The sequence below is a fragment of the Octopus bimaculoides genome, chromosome 19, assembly GCF_001194135.2.
Source record: "Octopus bimaculoides isolate UCB-OBI-ISO-001 chromosome 19, ASM119413v2, whole genome shotgun sequence".
NCBI lineage: Eukaryota > Metazoa > Mollusca > Cephalopoda > Octopoda > Octopodidae > Octopus > Octopus bimaculoides.
In genome coordinates, this window is record NC_068999.1 from 47,280,257 (window position 1) to 47,296,253 (window position 15,997).

At 37.4% G+C, this 15,997-nt stretch overlaps 1 protein-coding gene across 4 annotated transcripts in view; it reads right to left on the reverse strand.

The window, feature by feature from the left end:
• The window catches only part of LOC106868358 (WD repeat-containing protein 44), a 60,851-nt gene that overhangs the window by 6,254 nt on the left and 38,600 nt on the right, over nt 1-15,997 (reverse strand). The window contains exons 10-21 of one of the 4 annotated variants that reach the window (XR_008266202.1): nt 15,428-15,510; nt 14,254-14,315; nt 13,620-13,700; nt 10,693-10,737; nt 9,908-9,995; nt 8,974-9,050; nt 8,390-8,497; nt 6,068-6,190; nt 4,982-5,173; nt 3,473-3,574; nt 2,672-2,754; nt 132-247 (exon numbers count right to left, since the gene is read on the reverse strand). Coding sequence is in view for 3 of the 4 variants with exons in the window: in XM_014913574.2 (XP_014769060.1) it covers nt 202-247; nt 2,672-2,754; nt 3,473-3,574; nt 4,982-5,173; nt 6,068-6,190; nt 8,390-8,497; nt 8,974-9,050; nt 9,908-9,995; nt 10,693-10,737; nt 13,620-13,700; nt 14,254-14,315; nt 15,428-15,510 (1,090 nt within the window). In the remaining variant the exon portion in view is untranslated. Of the gene's footprint in view, nt 1-130; nt 248-2,671; nt 2,853-3,472; nt 3,575-4,981; nt 5,174-6,067; nt 6,191-8,389; nt 8,498-8,973; nt 9,051-9,907; nt 9,996-10,692; nt 10,738-13,619; nt 13,701-14,253; nt 14,316-15,427; nt 15,511-15,997 lie in introns of those variants that run through there. The other 3 variants (XM_014913574.2, XM_014913573.2, XM_052974764.1) reach the window with 3 other exon arrangements.

Consider the following 15,997-nt stretch of genomic DNA (forward strand, 5'->3'; position numbering starts at 1 on the left):
ATATATATATATATATATATATATATATATATATATATATATATACATACACACACACACATATATATTTATATATATACATACACACATACATGCACACCACACATATATTGTAAATGACTGCCCCTCACCTAAAGCTCGCTTTGATTTGGCTGCTGTTGTTTGTTCCACCTTTATATTTACAGGTAAGTGTTAGATCCCTCAAGTCATAAAGCCGAATTCTAGAATCGTTTGTGGTGACAAGAATCTGGAATAAAATGAAAATTGCAACATGAGAGAAAGAGAGAGAAAGAGAAAGCCTTTAGTCCTATTCAAAAGTCTCTAGTTATGTGGCCTAATAAATTCACCCAGGCTTCTTTGACAGTTTTTGTTTTATCTCAGGAGGGTCATAGTGACCCTCCTGAATTGGTTTAATTTCACTTCTTTATTATTCATCAGTTTGTTAATGATTTAACCAATTAACTCGTTGATTGTTTGATTAACAATGAATCAGTGGTTCACTATAAAGGTCACTGAATTACAAAAAGCCATTCGATCGATCATGCAATAATAAGATGCATTTAATCATAACAAATTGCATTAATAAATAAGCCTAAGACTTGGTGGTGAATTAGTAGCGAATATGGTTTGGTAAGGGTGGTGGTTTCGAGTGTGAGCGTTTCTCAAACATCATTAAACAGTTCCATGATCACCAGCAACAAATTCTCTTCTTTAAATCTCCTTAATTTCAGTTCTGCTATGACCATTATTGGTTCAGGGACATAGACGAGATGTTAAAGTGAGGAGTAGTAGACGTGGCTGTTGCGTGTAGGTGTAAGAAGAGAGAGGGAGAGGAGTTTCAGTCAAATTGTTAAGAGGTCAAAGAAAAAGAAAACGCATTGTTCTGGACAAGTAAGTACTGTGGAATGTGTAGCGCAAAGTCAGGGTTTGGGTTAATTAGAGAATTATTGAGGAAGATGGATGTCAATGAGGCAATCAGAAGAATTGACAGAATAATTAACATAAGACAAGTATTTCATCTAACAGTGGCATGATTTCTAACAATGATGAGCAATACCCTCACATGTCTACTACAACCTCCACCCCTGAATCTCTCCTATATTTCTCTCCATCGTTTACCACAGTCCCCTCTATCCTGCCCACTCCCTTAGTTTAATTAAACCTCCGTATCACCTCACCTACATATCCTCACCACCCCTAATGTCACTTGAGGGCATGTTCTGACACATCTTCACTATCATCTTTCTCACTATTGCTCCCTTTATCTTACTCTCCTACTCACTCTCCTTTCCTTTCCACTTGGAGTATCCATGTACCTACTCTTCAGCAAGACACCTACCTCTGTCCCTTCTATACCTTTAATCTTTCAACTGGCACAAAGCCATACGCTCTCAATACTACTCCCCACTCCCAGTTGAGTGGTTTTTGTTTTGCAAGATACTTGGTGACCCTGTTGGTGTTGGTGCCACATAAAAAACGCAAAGTATACACTTTAGAGTGGTTGGCATTAGGAAGAGCATCGAGCTGTAGAAACCATGCCAAAACAGACAATGGAACCTGGTGTGGCCCCTGGCCTTGCCAGTTCCTGTCAAGCTGTCGAACCCATGCTAGCATGGAAAACAGACGTTAGATGATGAGGTGGAGTAAATTAAGTAGTTCTACAAGGTAAAGGTAAAGTTACTTTCTCGAGGCATATAGACTCATAAGGGTCAGTTTCCTGGTTTCATGGCATATATATATTCCCCACTTGGCTGGGATGCCAGTCTATGGCAGGATTACTCATTTTTGCCACCTGAGTGGACTGGAGCAATGTGAAATGGAGTGTTTTGCTCAAGAATACAATGCATTGCTTAGCCCAGAAATCAAAACCACAATCTTACGATCATGAGTCCGACTCCCTAACCACTAAACCACGTGGCTCCATAGTTCTATGAGACTTTTCATTCAGAGTCTATCACTAGATGTGATGACAGTAACGTCATCATTATAGACTGGTGGGCATAAAAAAAACTCAGTAGAGATGAATGGCTTGTAAGAGCGTTTTGGGTATGCATCCACTGGAATTCTGTTCTAACCTCATATCTTGAGGCACCACCTGGACACATCATTATATACTTCTCCACAGCAACTAGGGATTCATTTTTTCTCTCTCTTTCCTAAATGTATTTAGCCAAGTAGCCTCCTCTACAACATGAACCTGTACTCCCCCCCCATCTTCTCATACTTTGGTCCTCATCTCCTAGCATAAAGCTCCACCCCACTTGGGTTTTGTAGTCTTGTGAGCTACGTGGTGACCTCAATAGTGCTAGTGGTATGAGAAAAGCATCCAGTACAAACTGTCCAACTCTTACAAGTATGGAACATGGACATTAATTGATAACGGTGATTACCCAATCTATTAATTAGAAATTTTGAAGCTATAAACACAAGAATTCAAGAGCGGATGTCTCTCATAAGTTTAAACGCTGATGACACTGGAGAATTTGGCAAAGAGCTTCAGAAAAGGTTCTAAGTCTGAGAGACCATTGGTATTAAGGTCAACATGACAATGACCAAAAAGTTAGTAAAAGAGAATACAAAATTCTGGTGCCATCTGGTGAGTGGAATTGATTAAAGAGTGGGCAAAGAAGTAAGGATTTAATAATTGGAATTCAGTGAAAATGATGAGTACCTGAAAGATGCAGCGTAATCTCTGGTAAATCGACAGAGAATTAAGACTTTAAATGTGATACACACACAGCAGTGGTTAGTCACCTGTGAAATGAAGTCCATGAACTTTTCATGAATAGTAGATTGCTTTTATTACCAAAGTCATCTAAATGGTGCTGGTAGTTTTAGAGAAAGTATAGTAACTAGAGTAAGAAAATAAAAGTTAAGAGATCTGAAGACTTTACAGGAATCAAAGAGTTTCTCTGTATGTGCAAAACGCAGACAGTATGAGGGAGGTGTAAATGCAATATTGCATGGTGGTAAGATATGGACAGCAATTTAGATCTGGTCAAGTTTATGGCATTATGTCCCCGGTGGGTGAAGGCACATGGCCAAGTGGTTAGATTGTTGCACTCGTGATTGTAAGGTCTTGGTTTCAATCTCCAGACCCAGAGGTGCATTGTGTTCTTGAGCAAAACACTTCATTTCATGTTGCTCCAGTTCACTCAGCTGTGAATGAAGAACCCTGCAATGGACTGGTGTCCCATCCAAGGGGAATATTGCGATCTTGGTCACTTATATGCCATGGAACCCAGGTAGTCAACCGGATGAGTCATAAGACCTGAGGTAGTAAATATCCAAGGGATTTAATTTACTTTTTTACAATTCACACCCTGGGATAGTAAAACCCTGCTACACTGAATTCTTCATGAAATGTTTAATAATCCCAAATTAGGGTTTCTCTTTAAATCAATGTTCCACAGATAAACATGAAAATATAAAGAAAGAAGAATAAACACACACTTTTAAAATGATTTCATACCTTGTCTTCACCATGGAGTGGTTCTATACCGGTCACTTTTCTACCTTTTGCATTTTTACCTCTTGTTGATCGAACATGGATCTGAGTAGAATATTTTAGTTGCTAAAATAAAAAAAATGAAAAAAAAAAAAAAAATATACAGAAAAAATCAATACTGATAAACTGAAATACAAGATCAAAATGATAATAGTGCTCTCCGTTTGTGATCACAATAAACTTATTGCTATTGGTTTGAATATGTCAATATTTTGTTAATTATGTAACCAAAAGTGTTTTGAATAATTCTAACAGCATGAAAGCAAGCTGATTGATGAGAAAACCAACAAATTATAAAATGATAATGAAATTTCTATTGATTTTAATGCTGCCCAACTAATTGGTTCTTTGTGTTATGTTGCTGGAAATTATCAGTCATGCTGATCACTCAAGTGTGACAATGCAACAAAACTGAATAAATAACCAAAGTCATTATTTGGTGTAAAATTCAAGGTAGACTGTCCACTGACAAAGGTAATCTTTAAGTAAAAATAGACAGCATGTATTTTACAGTAAAGTATGTTTTGGGTTAACAATGACAAAACACATTAGAGAGATGTTGTCTAAAATTATAACTGAAAATCAAAGTTCTCTTTTGGACTCACCTTGATTAAATGTCTTCTACTGCAGCCTTGGGCTGACCAAAGCATTGTGAGTGGATTTGGTAAATGGAAACTGAAAGAAGCCCATCATATGTATGTATGTATGTGTGTGTGTGCAGTGGCGGACTGGTCAGGTTGCCAGCTTGCCCAATGGCAAGTGGACCCCTGCGCCATTAGAATCTATATATAGAGGCCTATCCCCTCAAGTTTGAGAATTTTTTATTCGCTCCCGGAAGAGTGCATTAATTATTTCAGCCTGGCTGTGTTTGTAGACAGTTAAAAAGAATACTTTTAACAGAAAAAAAAAAAAAAATTAAATGATAGCATTGTAGTTGTGGATGGGTTCCCTTGTAGTAGCAGTTGAGCCCCCTTAGTCTCCCGGCAACCAATATTTTTAGACCCAGTCCACCACTAATCCATGCAAACATAGAAAACTGGATGTTCAAACAATGGTGATGTATATATTTTAGCTTTAGTTGATAATTGGTGAGGGCCCATGACTCAGTGGTAAGAGCATTGGGCTCATAATCATGAGGTAGTGAGTTCAATTTCTGGACTGGGCTTTGCATTGTATTCTTGAGCAAGACATTTTATTTCATATTACTCCAGTTCAGAAATGAGTTGCAATGTCACTGGTGTCACACTGTATCGGCCTTTGCATTTCTCTTGGATAACATCAGTGGTGTGGAAAGAGAAGGGCAGTGTGCATGGGCGACTGCTGGTCTTCCACAAACAACCTTGCTCAGACTTGTGCCTCAGAGGGGAACTTTCTAAGTGTAATTCCATGGTCATTCATGACCAAAGGGGTTTTTTACCCTAACCCTTTTAGATGATAATTAAATATGGGTTAAAAATAAAAGTCAGTTCTTACCTCTGTTGTAAAAAATATGCATTTACCATCATAAGTGCCAACTACTGCATATTTCCCATTATTACAGAAGTTAGCAGTTGTGATTAAATTAGACGGACTGCTCACTTCATTCCATAGAGTCACTTTTTTATCAGGTATATTCCATAACCGTAGTTTGCCATCAAGAGAACCACTTAGAAAGTACCGGTCATCCTGTAATTGATAAATAAAAGTAAATAGGCAAAAAAAAAGAAGCAAAGAGTGTGTGCAAGTGTGTATGTGCACATATATCTGCATATGTGCATATGTATGTGCATACATGAACATATGTATACATGTATGCATATATGTGTGCTTGTACATGTGTATGCATACATGTGTACATGTGAATGTGTGTGCATGGTGTGCATGCATGTGTACATGTGTGAGCTTGTACATTCATGTATACATGTGAACACATGAATGTACACGTGTGTGCACACATGCATGTATGCGTTAGTGTGCATGTACATGTGTATGCATGTGTGTGTCTTTTATGGACCCTGGGGGGTCCATATAAAATTTTTGTGGGTCCACACAACAAAATCGTAAATTGGGGATCTACAATAGTATTTGAAGGGCCACTGAAAAAGATTTGGTTTCAGATGTATGTATTGGTTATCTATTGCAAGAAACAGCTAGGTTTCTTTATCTAACATTTGACATAGTTCAACCTACACGAGTTAATGCATGAAAAGCAAAATAGGACATGTATATAAATATAAACAAACTAACATTTATTCTTTTAGAAGCATCGAAATGTGAATTGTACAATACAAACCAAAAAGATTTTTTAAAATTTGGAATGCAAAATTGCTGTTAGAACACCAGAAATTCTGGGTAAATTACCCTTACATGGCTTCCAGAATTTCTGGTGTTCTAATGGCAATTATGGGTTCGAAAAAAAAAAAAGAAAAAGATATCTTCTTGATTGTATTATACGAAACAGGAATTTTGAAAGAAGTTTCTATAAAACTGGTTTTTAAACATTGAGTGGCTATGGGGGTTCACCAGAATAAAATAGTAATCAAAGGGAATACATAGAAACCTAGCTGAAAGCTGACTCACCTTAGGGTGAAACACAATAGCTGTAACAAAGTCAATATGCTGGAAAGTACATAAACATTCCCGTCGCGATATATGCCATAGCCGTACTGTTTTATCCATTGATGATGACAGAATGAAATAGTTCTAAAGAATAGAAAAAATGAAAATACAAAATAAAAAATTGGATTTAATTAACCCCTTCATTACCATATTTCTGTTGAGATACTCTGTGTTTGTTTCAATTAATTTTAAATAAAACAAAGTAAAATAACTGTTATTATTAAGTTAGTGTTGGGAACATAAATTAAGACAAAGTGGAAGATTTTAATTCAGAATTTTTGAAAACAAGACATTTGTACTACAGAATTTGGGGTGGGAGTGGGGCTCTTAGCCAGGCTGGTATCAAAAAGATTAATTAGATCACTGAAAAAGAAATCAGTGGTAATTGAAATGTCTCAAAATGTTGTTTTTTACTAATTAGAAACTTTCTAAAAGTAAATTAGAAAATCATTAAATATGTGAGGAATTTCTAATGGTTTAAAATTTTGAAGAGTTTGATAGCAGTTAAGTCATTTTTAGATTGGACCTAACTGCTATTTGGCATTGTAAAACATATTTGCAGAAAATTAAAAGAAGATTCCTAGTTATCGATTCTTAACTGTAAAAAGAACACAAACAAAATCAAGAATAGAAATAATAGGGATAGGGCGCTGAAGAACAGCTGATAATTTAGGGTCCCAGAATAAGTCATTAGAATGTCACAGGAAAGAATTACAAGATGAATTCTTTAAACTAAGCCATTTTAGCAGGAAACTTGAGAGCAGAGCAAGAATGAAATGGTTGGGAATCTAGTTGGAAAAGAATAACAGTTGCTTCTGGTAAGACCCTATGGAGGAGATGCTAAAGGACTCTACACCAACAACTCTCCCAGGAATAGCGGGCAGAGAAAATGGATGAATGGACAATAAGTGAACACGTCACCAATATAATAAAGAGAATGGGTTGAACAGGCAATTTATTTATTTGAAAGTTTCCTTTAAAAAGCACCCAGTACATGTTTTAAAGTGGTTTGCATTAAGGGGATCCAGCTGTAGAAACCACACCTAAGCAGACACTGGAGCTCATTGTGGTCCTTTGACCCATCAGATCTTGTCAAACCATCCAATCCATGCCAGCAAGGAACACAGGCATTAAATGAAGACTTGAAAGAATGAGACGGAAGAGAATTTCAAAGTCTGGCAGGTCGAGGAAAGAAAGTTATGACCATTGAAAGATGGCCTTATTCATGGAAGCACAACAACATTTGGATGAAGATGCTGTGAGTTTCAAGTCCGGTGAGTTGGCACAAAGTGATCTAGAACTAAGAGCACTTCCTGTGGTAATAACGATAGGAAAGGCGGTGAGCTGGCAGAACCGTTAGCATGCCGGGCAAAATGCTTAGCAGTATTTTGTCTGCCGCTACATTCTGAGTTCAAATTCTGCCGAGGTCGACTTTGCCTTTCATCCTTTCGGGGTCAGTTAAATAAGTACCAGTTATGCACTGGGGTCGATGTAATTAGCTTAATCCCTTTGTCTGTCCTTGTTTGTCTCTTCTATGTTTAGCCCCCTTGTGGGCAATAAAGAAATAAATAACGATAGAAAAGACTAAAACTGGCATCACCATACTGATGTGACAAGCACTGCAGAGTTGAAGCAAGAGAGGGACCAATTCAAATTAGAGACCCAGTTAAGGAGATCCAAGTGACAAAATGGCGCACCTGCCCAATATTCATTTATTCTTTTACTTGTTTCAGTCATTTGACTGCAGCCATGCTGGAGCATTCCCTCGAGGGGTTTTAGTTGAATGAATCGACTCCAGGACTTATTCTTTAAGCCTAGTACTTATTCTATCATTGCTAAGTTATGGGGACGTAAACACACCAACACCGGTTGTCAAGCAGTGATGGAGGGACGAACACAGACACAAAGACACATACACACACACACATTGATATAAATACATATATATATACAAGGGGCTTCTTTCAATTTCAGTCTACCAAATCCACTCACAAGCAGAACTAATAAAGGTAAGGAAAATGTGTCGTTCTTGCAAATTTCAAAATATTTTCCTTCAATTCTTATATGTTGCTGAAATGTAAATCTAATTAGAGTTTCTAATTAAAACAACAATAATTTGAAAATACTCAAAAGTTGTGGAAGGTTAGAAATATTAGAAAGAATATCAAATTTCAGTTTTAAAAAACATGTTTGGAATATTATCAAACAAACTTCTCCAAGTTTGGCATTTAGTTTGTCTTAATGAACATTACCTAGTTAGGCTGTAAGAAAGCAGAAAGCTACCTTGGACCATGAAATATCTAATAGATCAGCAGAATGTCCTCTATAGGTGCAGAAAGGCTTTTTCACAAATGGAGCATTTTTGTATTCATCTTCAGTTTGTCCAATTCCCTGAAAACATGAAAAAACCACAAATAATAACTGAAACGTGAAACAAATACTTTAGACAACATTTTCAAACAATAATTTAAAAGAACATGTCAATCACTTGAGAGGTATTAAACATTTCAATAATCAAATGAAATTGAATTAATTTAATGATTTTTCTAATTAAGGCACAAGGCCAGCAATTTTTGAAGGAAGGGATAAAGTTCATTACATCGACCCCAGTACTTGACTGATACTTTATTTTATCTGCCCCAAAAGGATGAAAGGCAAATTTGATTTCAGCAGAATTTGAACTCAGAATGTGAAGCCAGAAAAAATGCTGCTCAGTATTTTGTTTCATGTGCTAATGATTCTTCCAGTTCACCATCTTGTATTAATTGAATAAGAAATCGTAGTCTTGGCCGATGAGTGAAAGGTTTTTGTATTTATTACAATAAAAACATGAAAATCAGTTAAGAAAGAAATATCAATGCATTTACTTTTTTATCCAAATTGGAAGTTTCAGAGGATGTGGTGGAATCCAAACTTTCCCGGGATGTAGAGGGGGACATCTTATCTAAAATTATAGGAAAAATAACAAACATTACAATTAGAAGCTGTTAGAAGTTTTTTTCGAAAAGCATTAAAAACAGTGTATTTCATGTTGAGACGGAAAGCATTTTGTGCTGATAGAGGGAGTATTTCATGTTGATACAGGGAGTATATTGTGTTGAAACAAGGAGTATTTCGTGCTGATACACTGAAAACACTGGGAACAGGTTATCAACAGTGGTGTCTGTGGGGAACATGTAGATTAAATTGAGAAGTAAGAGAATTTGTTGCTTTGAAAAATTCAGTTTCTTTTTGGCCAAACCTTGTATGTGTACATGTGTGTGCATGCCAAGTGAAATCGTAGTTATGGCCGATGCCAGTGTCACGTGACAGGCACCCATGCTGGTGGCACATAAATGCACTCATTCCAGTGGCACGTAAAAAGCACCCACTACACTCTTGGAGTGGTTGGCATTAGGAAGGGCATCCAGCTGTAGAAACCATGCCAAATCAGACTGGAATCCGGTGCAGCTCTCCAGCTTACTAGTTCCAGTCAAACCATCTAACCTATGCCAGCATGGAACATAGATGCTAAATGATGATGATGATGCATGCATGTGTATGTGTGTGTGTGTGTGTGTGTGTGTATACCAGTGTAACTTCCTTATGATATCTACTCTTCAGTGGGCAGGTCACTGGCTTTTCAAGGAGAGCCATACCTTCAGATTAACTCAGCTGTTCGATAAATAGAGATTAATAAAAGGATGAACAGACTAAATAAGGGGTTCAATATCATTGACTAATATCCCTTGAAGGTGCTGCCCCAACATGACCATAACTCACTTGCTGAAACCAGTAAATAAGAATAAAAGAATGATATACCTGCATACTTTTGACCCATATCTTCGAAATAAAGATAGGCATTTTTTAGAATCCAGATTCTCAGAACACTGTCCTGCCCACCAGTAGCCTGAAATTTTAAGACAAGATATTTGAGATAATTCTTAAATTTGAAAAATTCTTTGAAAAAAATCATTAAAACCATTTTTTTATTCCGTCTGCCTTAGCGAAGGCGGAGGTATTGTTTGTCCATGGACAAGATATCTCAAGAGCCAATGAATCGATTCAGATGAAACTTTCAGGGATGTTTGGCCTCATGACAGGCACAAACTGATTAGATTTTGGGATCAATCTGGTACTGGACAAGAGAGCAGAAACTTTGGCCAAGGCAACACCAATGTCCTCTCAACAATTAGCCAGAGATGATTTTTAAAATGAGAATATCTGAAATAAACTTGACTGCTCTCACAAACGAAAATACTAAAGATGAACCCAACGGCTCTCAAAAATTAAGTAAAAAAAAAAACCCAGAAAAATAACCCAGAATCCTTGTCTGGTACCAGATTGATCCCAAAATCTAATCAGTTCATGCCAGTCACAAGGCAAAACATCCCTGAAAGTTTCAACTAAATCCATCCAGTGGTTCTTGAGATATCTTGTCCACAAACAAACAAACACAACTGAAAACAATACCTCCAACTTCGCTAAGGTGGAGATGACAAGAGCTTCAGCCAAAAGATATAACATTTGTTACTTGGAAAATAAAATATTAATGATAAACTTTACAATTGTCTTCTAAAATTTTGTAATCAATGAAAAATACTCACCAGTAAACGTCCACAAGGCGAGAATTTCATGGTCCAGATTGCATTCTATAAACAGAATAAAATTTATGAAAACAAGATGAACTCCATGAAAATATTCAAAAGTGATAATATTGGATTCAAATTTTGGCACAAAGTCAGCAATTTCGGAGGAGGGTTTAAGTCGATTACATTGACCTCAGTACTCAACTGGTACTTATGTTATCAACCCCTAAAGGATGAAAGGCAAAGTCGACCGTGACAAAATTTGAACTCAGAATGTAAAGATAAACAAAATGCTGCTAAGCATTTTGGTCAGCATGCTAACAATTCTGCCAGCTCCCTGCCTCACTCAAACACAATAATATTAACAAGTTCAATATTCATCTACAGATGCAGTGCTTAGACACCATTGTCAGTGTTGTGTCCTAGAGTCACTGGGCTTGTTGTTTCAGGCCTTACAACATACACCCTTGTCCAGGCAACCTGACCTAGGTTGATCAAACTGAGGTCAGTGTCCAAGTGGTTTCCTACTGACAGCATCAATCACCTTTTTTCAACCCAAACCTTCTACACACTTTCTCAGCAGCCTTTATGCTGTTCTCGATAATTGTTCTTCAGTAAGCTTCAGAAATGTCTAGAGTTTCATAGGCCTTACTCAAATTATGACCTACAAATCCTTGATTACCAATCTCTACCAGCAAATATCTTGTTCTTTACCCATTCTTGTGGTAGTCCTCTACCAACTCCTGTTACTTGTTTCTCTTCCTCTCTCGAGCTTCCGCCATCCTTTCTTTCCATGGCACAAATATACAACGTGTTTGGGATTAATTTGACAGTTTGCATAAAAATGAAAAGAAAACACATCCCATCCAAAAACAGAAGTATTTTTAAAATAATCAAAAAAATATCAACTAGATTATGGCTGGGATATAACAGTTTACTCAAAGTAGCTGCCCTCAGCTTACACCACGACCTCAAGACAGCTGCAGAACCTGACACATGCATTCCTCATTGTGTCCCTGGGAAGATCTTAGCCTCCAGTTTGACCTAAGTGTTGCAGGCAGAGCAGATGGTGTCTTTCTTTACTTTGCTCCACACATAGTAATCCATGGGAAATGGGAGGCCAGAAATTGGGTCTGGAGGAGTCATAGAAATTCTCTTGACAACTACTTCTATCTCTTTCCAGAGGTATGGCAAAGAGCCAAATCCTGCTGCCACACATATGGTGATCCAGCAGCAATTCTCTCCAGCCAGGGATTGACCAATCTCTAGCAGCTTCACATAGCGACCTGAATTGAGTCTACAGCCCTGTTCAAAGGTTTTGAGAGACATGACATCACCCTTACTAGGGACAAACACAAAGGCCATCACAGTTTGGGGGAACTTGGTTTTCATGATAAGTGGGACATCCCATGGATTGTAGGTAATTTACCTGGTATTCTCGGTGTTGTGCAACTGGTCCTGGCAGAAGTTCTTTTCATCTGAGAAGAACCAGATCATCCCTGGTTCAACAGGATGCCTCGGCTAGTTCAGGAGTTTCTTTGCCTTTGTCAAGCAGTTCTCCTTGGCCTTGGCTGTCAGAATTTGTCCCTTGCCCCTCTTGTATGAGTGGTAGTGAAGGTTCTCATTCAGGGCAAGCTTCATAGTGGTGACTCCAACACCCAGCTCTCTGGCCAAAGACTGGATTCCCTTGCTTGGATCTTCTATCATCCTCTTCTGCAATTGTTGGATGAACACCAGCATGCAGATGCAGTCAGAATGCCAGCTGCATCTCTTCTTGCTAACCACAGCTTTGTTGTCTCTGCTGCAACTGTTCATGTTATGTTTTACAGGCTTTGCAGTGTTCACAAAGCATTAGGCAGCAATCCTGATGTTGGTATTTCGACACCCAACGCAAATCATCACGACACATGTAACTCCTTCCCAATATCCAAATGGCTTCCAGTCCTCCAGGTCAGCTAACTTTTTCTGAATTACAACTTCAATATTTATGTTCTCCAACGCTGTTGACTGTTCACCAATACATCCAGCTGTTCCTTAAAATAGGAGGCATAAAAATAATCATCAAATTTAGCCTGGATACTCTGTATTGATAGAAATTATAACATTTATAATCTCTGCAAGTATATTCCAAAGATATTTTTAACAATACCATCCTAGAAACAATTTAATATTTGTGAAAAAGACAATTAGTTAAACATTCGAATTACGTAGAGCATTACTTTCCTTTGTTACAGTACAGCCACGATCCTAAACATAAACCTTTCTTCCATATCCTTTCGCTCTCTCTTTTTTTTTTTTTTGCTGCTAGTTTTGTTTCTGTTACTGAAACTCAGGAGAGATTTCTCTAGATGCAACTATGAACGTTGGTACCCATAACATTTTATAAGTTACCCTCTCTAGAAAACATGATAGTAATAGGTTTAACACCATCTCATGGCTCTTGGGTACTTGCCTTATCGAAGTGCTTAGGCTGATAATGAAGTCTCCAGTGGGAAGACAACAAAGCCCTCGATGTGCAATGTTTGCTGTAAACCTTTTCCATGATAATACCATTGAATGCTGGAGGGTACTTGTGGAAAAGATTCCTAATTGAGGTTTACTGACAGCTAAGGCAAAGGTTTGAACTTGGCAGAATTTGAACTCAGAATGTAAAGACAGACGAAATACTGTTAAGCATTTTGCCCAGCTCGCTGCCTTGAAAGTAGATATTGGAACCGAATGCAGTCCATGGGCCCATCAGATCCTGCCAAAACATCCAACCAATGCCAGCATGGAACATGGATGTAATGATCTTTCTAAGGTCTCATTGCAGGAATCATGTGCAAGGGTGTATATATATATATATATATATATATATATATATATATATATACACATTATAACAATAATCATGAAACATGACTTCAAAGTGTCGGTAAGCAGAGCAAAGATAATGTTAATATTACCGAGTGTTCTCCACTCAAGTCCTGAAGAAGTCTTGGCTGAGAAAAATCCCATGGTCCCTTGTTACTGCTGGATACTTTAATCTGAAAAAAGTAAATTTGTATTTCTTTTATTCCATAAGTCAACATATTTAATCACAATCATTCATCAAACACTGTTTTACAATAGCATCAGAATAACAACAATATAAAAAATTTAAACCAATGACATTGCTTCAACTCATTCCCTGGTCCTTCCTGCATTTGTGTACAAGAGCATTTGTTTGTATATAGTGCTGTTGTTGTTGTTGTTGCTGCTTCAACTTGAAACACAGACACCTACCAACACTGATTTCCTAGAATGGCCACTCTACTAACTGACACAAAGTCAATCACCAACACACCCCAGTCTCCATCCTACTGTGCTCCTCTTTCTGCTTTTATTACTGGTACCACAATGGTCTATGCTCCATAGAACTTGTTGCTTATGCTCAAGCTCAGTCCTCAGCAAGCATGCTTATGATGAAATGTATTCAAAGTGGCATGTATATTTTTTTGTAGAGTACAAATTTATTATTCTTAATATACCAAATGCTTATGTACACACATACAGAATTAAATCTGACTTAAATCTAAAAGAAATAAAATGCAAAACAACCTTATATATCTTGCCATCAATGGAATATTCCTCTTCAATGCCAGCTTCATCCCCTTGAAGAACTGAAAAATAAATATATCCATGTTAAAAATGTTAACATCCTATCATATAGAAGAATGTAATGGAGGACTCAACTCACAACTGAAATAAATATTTCTGATCTATGATATTAAGTTTTGGGATTTTATTTTGAAATTTGGATTATTTGGCATTGCTGGTCACAGATCTCCAACAAACTAACCATAACTTCACTGATACCATGATTAGGAAGTGTCACCAGCTTTTCAATTGTCTGCCAATATACATCAGAGAAACATACATACATATATATATATATACATAAATGCTGGCACTCTGTCAGTTATGAATATGAAGATTCCAGTTGAACCAATCCATGGAACAGCCTGCTTGTGAAATTAATGTGCAAATGGCTGAGTGCACCACAGACACACATGCCCTTAACATAGTTCTCGGGGAGATTCAGCATGACACAGAATGTGACAAGGCTGGCCCTTTTGAATTACTGGTACAACTCATTTTTGCCAGCTGAGTGAGCTGGAGCAACATGAAATAAAGTATCTTGCTCAAGGACACAACACACTGCTGGGAATTGAACTCATGACCTTACGATTGCAAGCCAAACACTCTAACCACTAACCCATGTGCCTTCACTTACATAAATGCACACCCGATCACACAGATATACACAGACACATACACACACACACACACACACACAAATGATGGCTGCTTCCCTGTTCTTGAGTATAGCCATCATCATCATCATTATTTAACGTATGTTGTCCATGCTGGCATGGGTTGGATGGGTTGACTGGGCTGGCACACTGGAAGGCTGCACCAGGCACCAGTCTGATTTGGCATGGTTTTCTACAGCTGGGTGCCCTTCCTAACACCAACCACTCCGAGATTGTAATGGCTGCCCAACCAGTTGCAGTTTCTTCTCAATCCTTTTCCAAGATGTTAGCTTTCTTCAGCTCTGTGGCCTGCCAGATCCTGTCAGCCGATTTAACTTAATCCAGCATGGTAAATGGACCTAAATGATGATGATGCTAATGCACCATCTTCCACAAACATTAAAACTAAACAAAGTAGCTTTTGAATCTGGGAAATCTAGGACTAAATAAGAATAAAACAACGAAAGAGAATTCCATACCTTTTTTACTTTGATCTGCTACTGATTTCACACGATTCATGGTTTTGCCAACAGTTTTTCCGATAAACTTCTTAATTTTTGTACTACAAAGGAATTTCAAAATTATAAAGAAACACTTATATTAAGTGACAGAGAATTCTGGAAATCTTTCGATTTCAAATTTTTTTTTCATACAGCATCAGACCACTGCCAGCACAGCTACAACTATCACCACCATCACCACCACTATTAACCTCACCTCAACCACAACTACCACTTAGTTATACAACATTCTGGTGTATAACAATGCGTCAATAATATATACATATATATATATAGAGAGAGAGAGAGACAATGTGTTCTTTGTCTATCTCCTTAACTTCTTGGAGATTTTAGGTATAATTATACTAATGTGTCCATCTGTTCTAATTTAATTAAGTTCTATGTCTTTGTGCAGCTGAGGATTGCTCTGCATTTTAAATTGATGTAATGATTGCATTGTTCAATTAAATGGAGTTGCATGAAACAATTGTACTACATTACCTCTGGATATCCTTGTTGCTTATTTTTATATATATATATATATATATA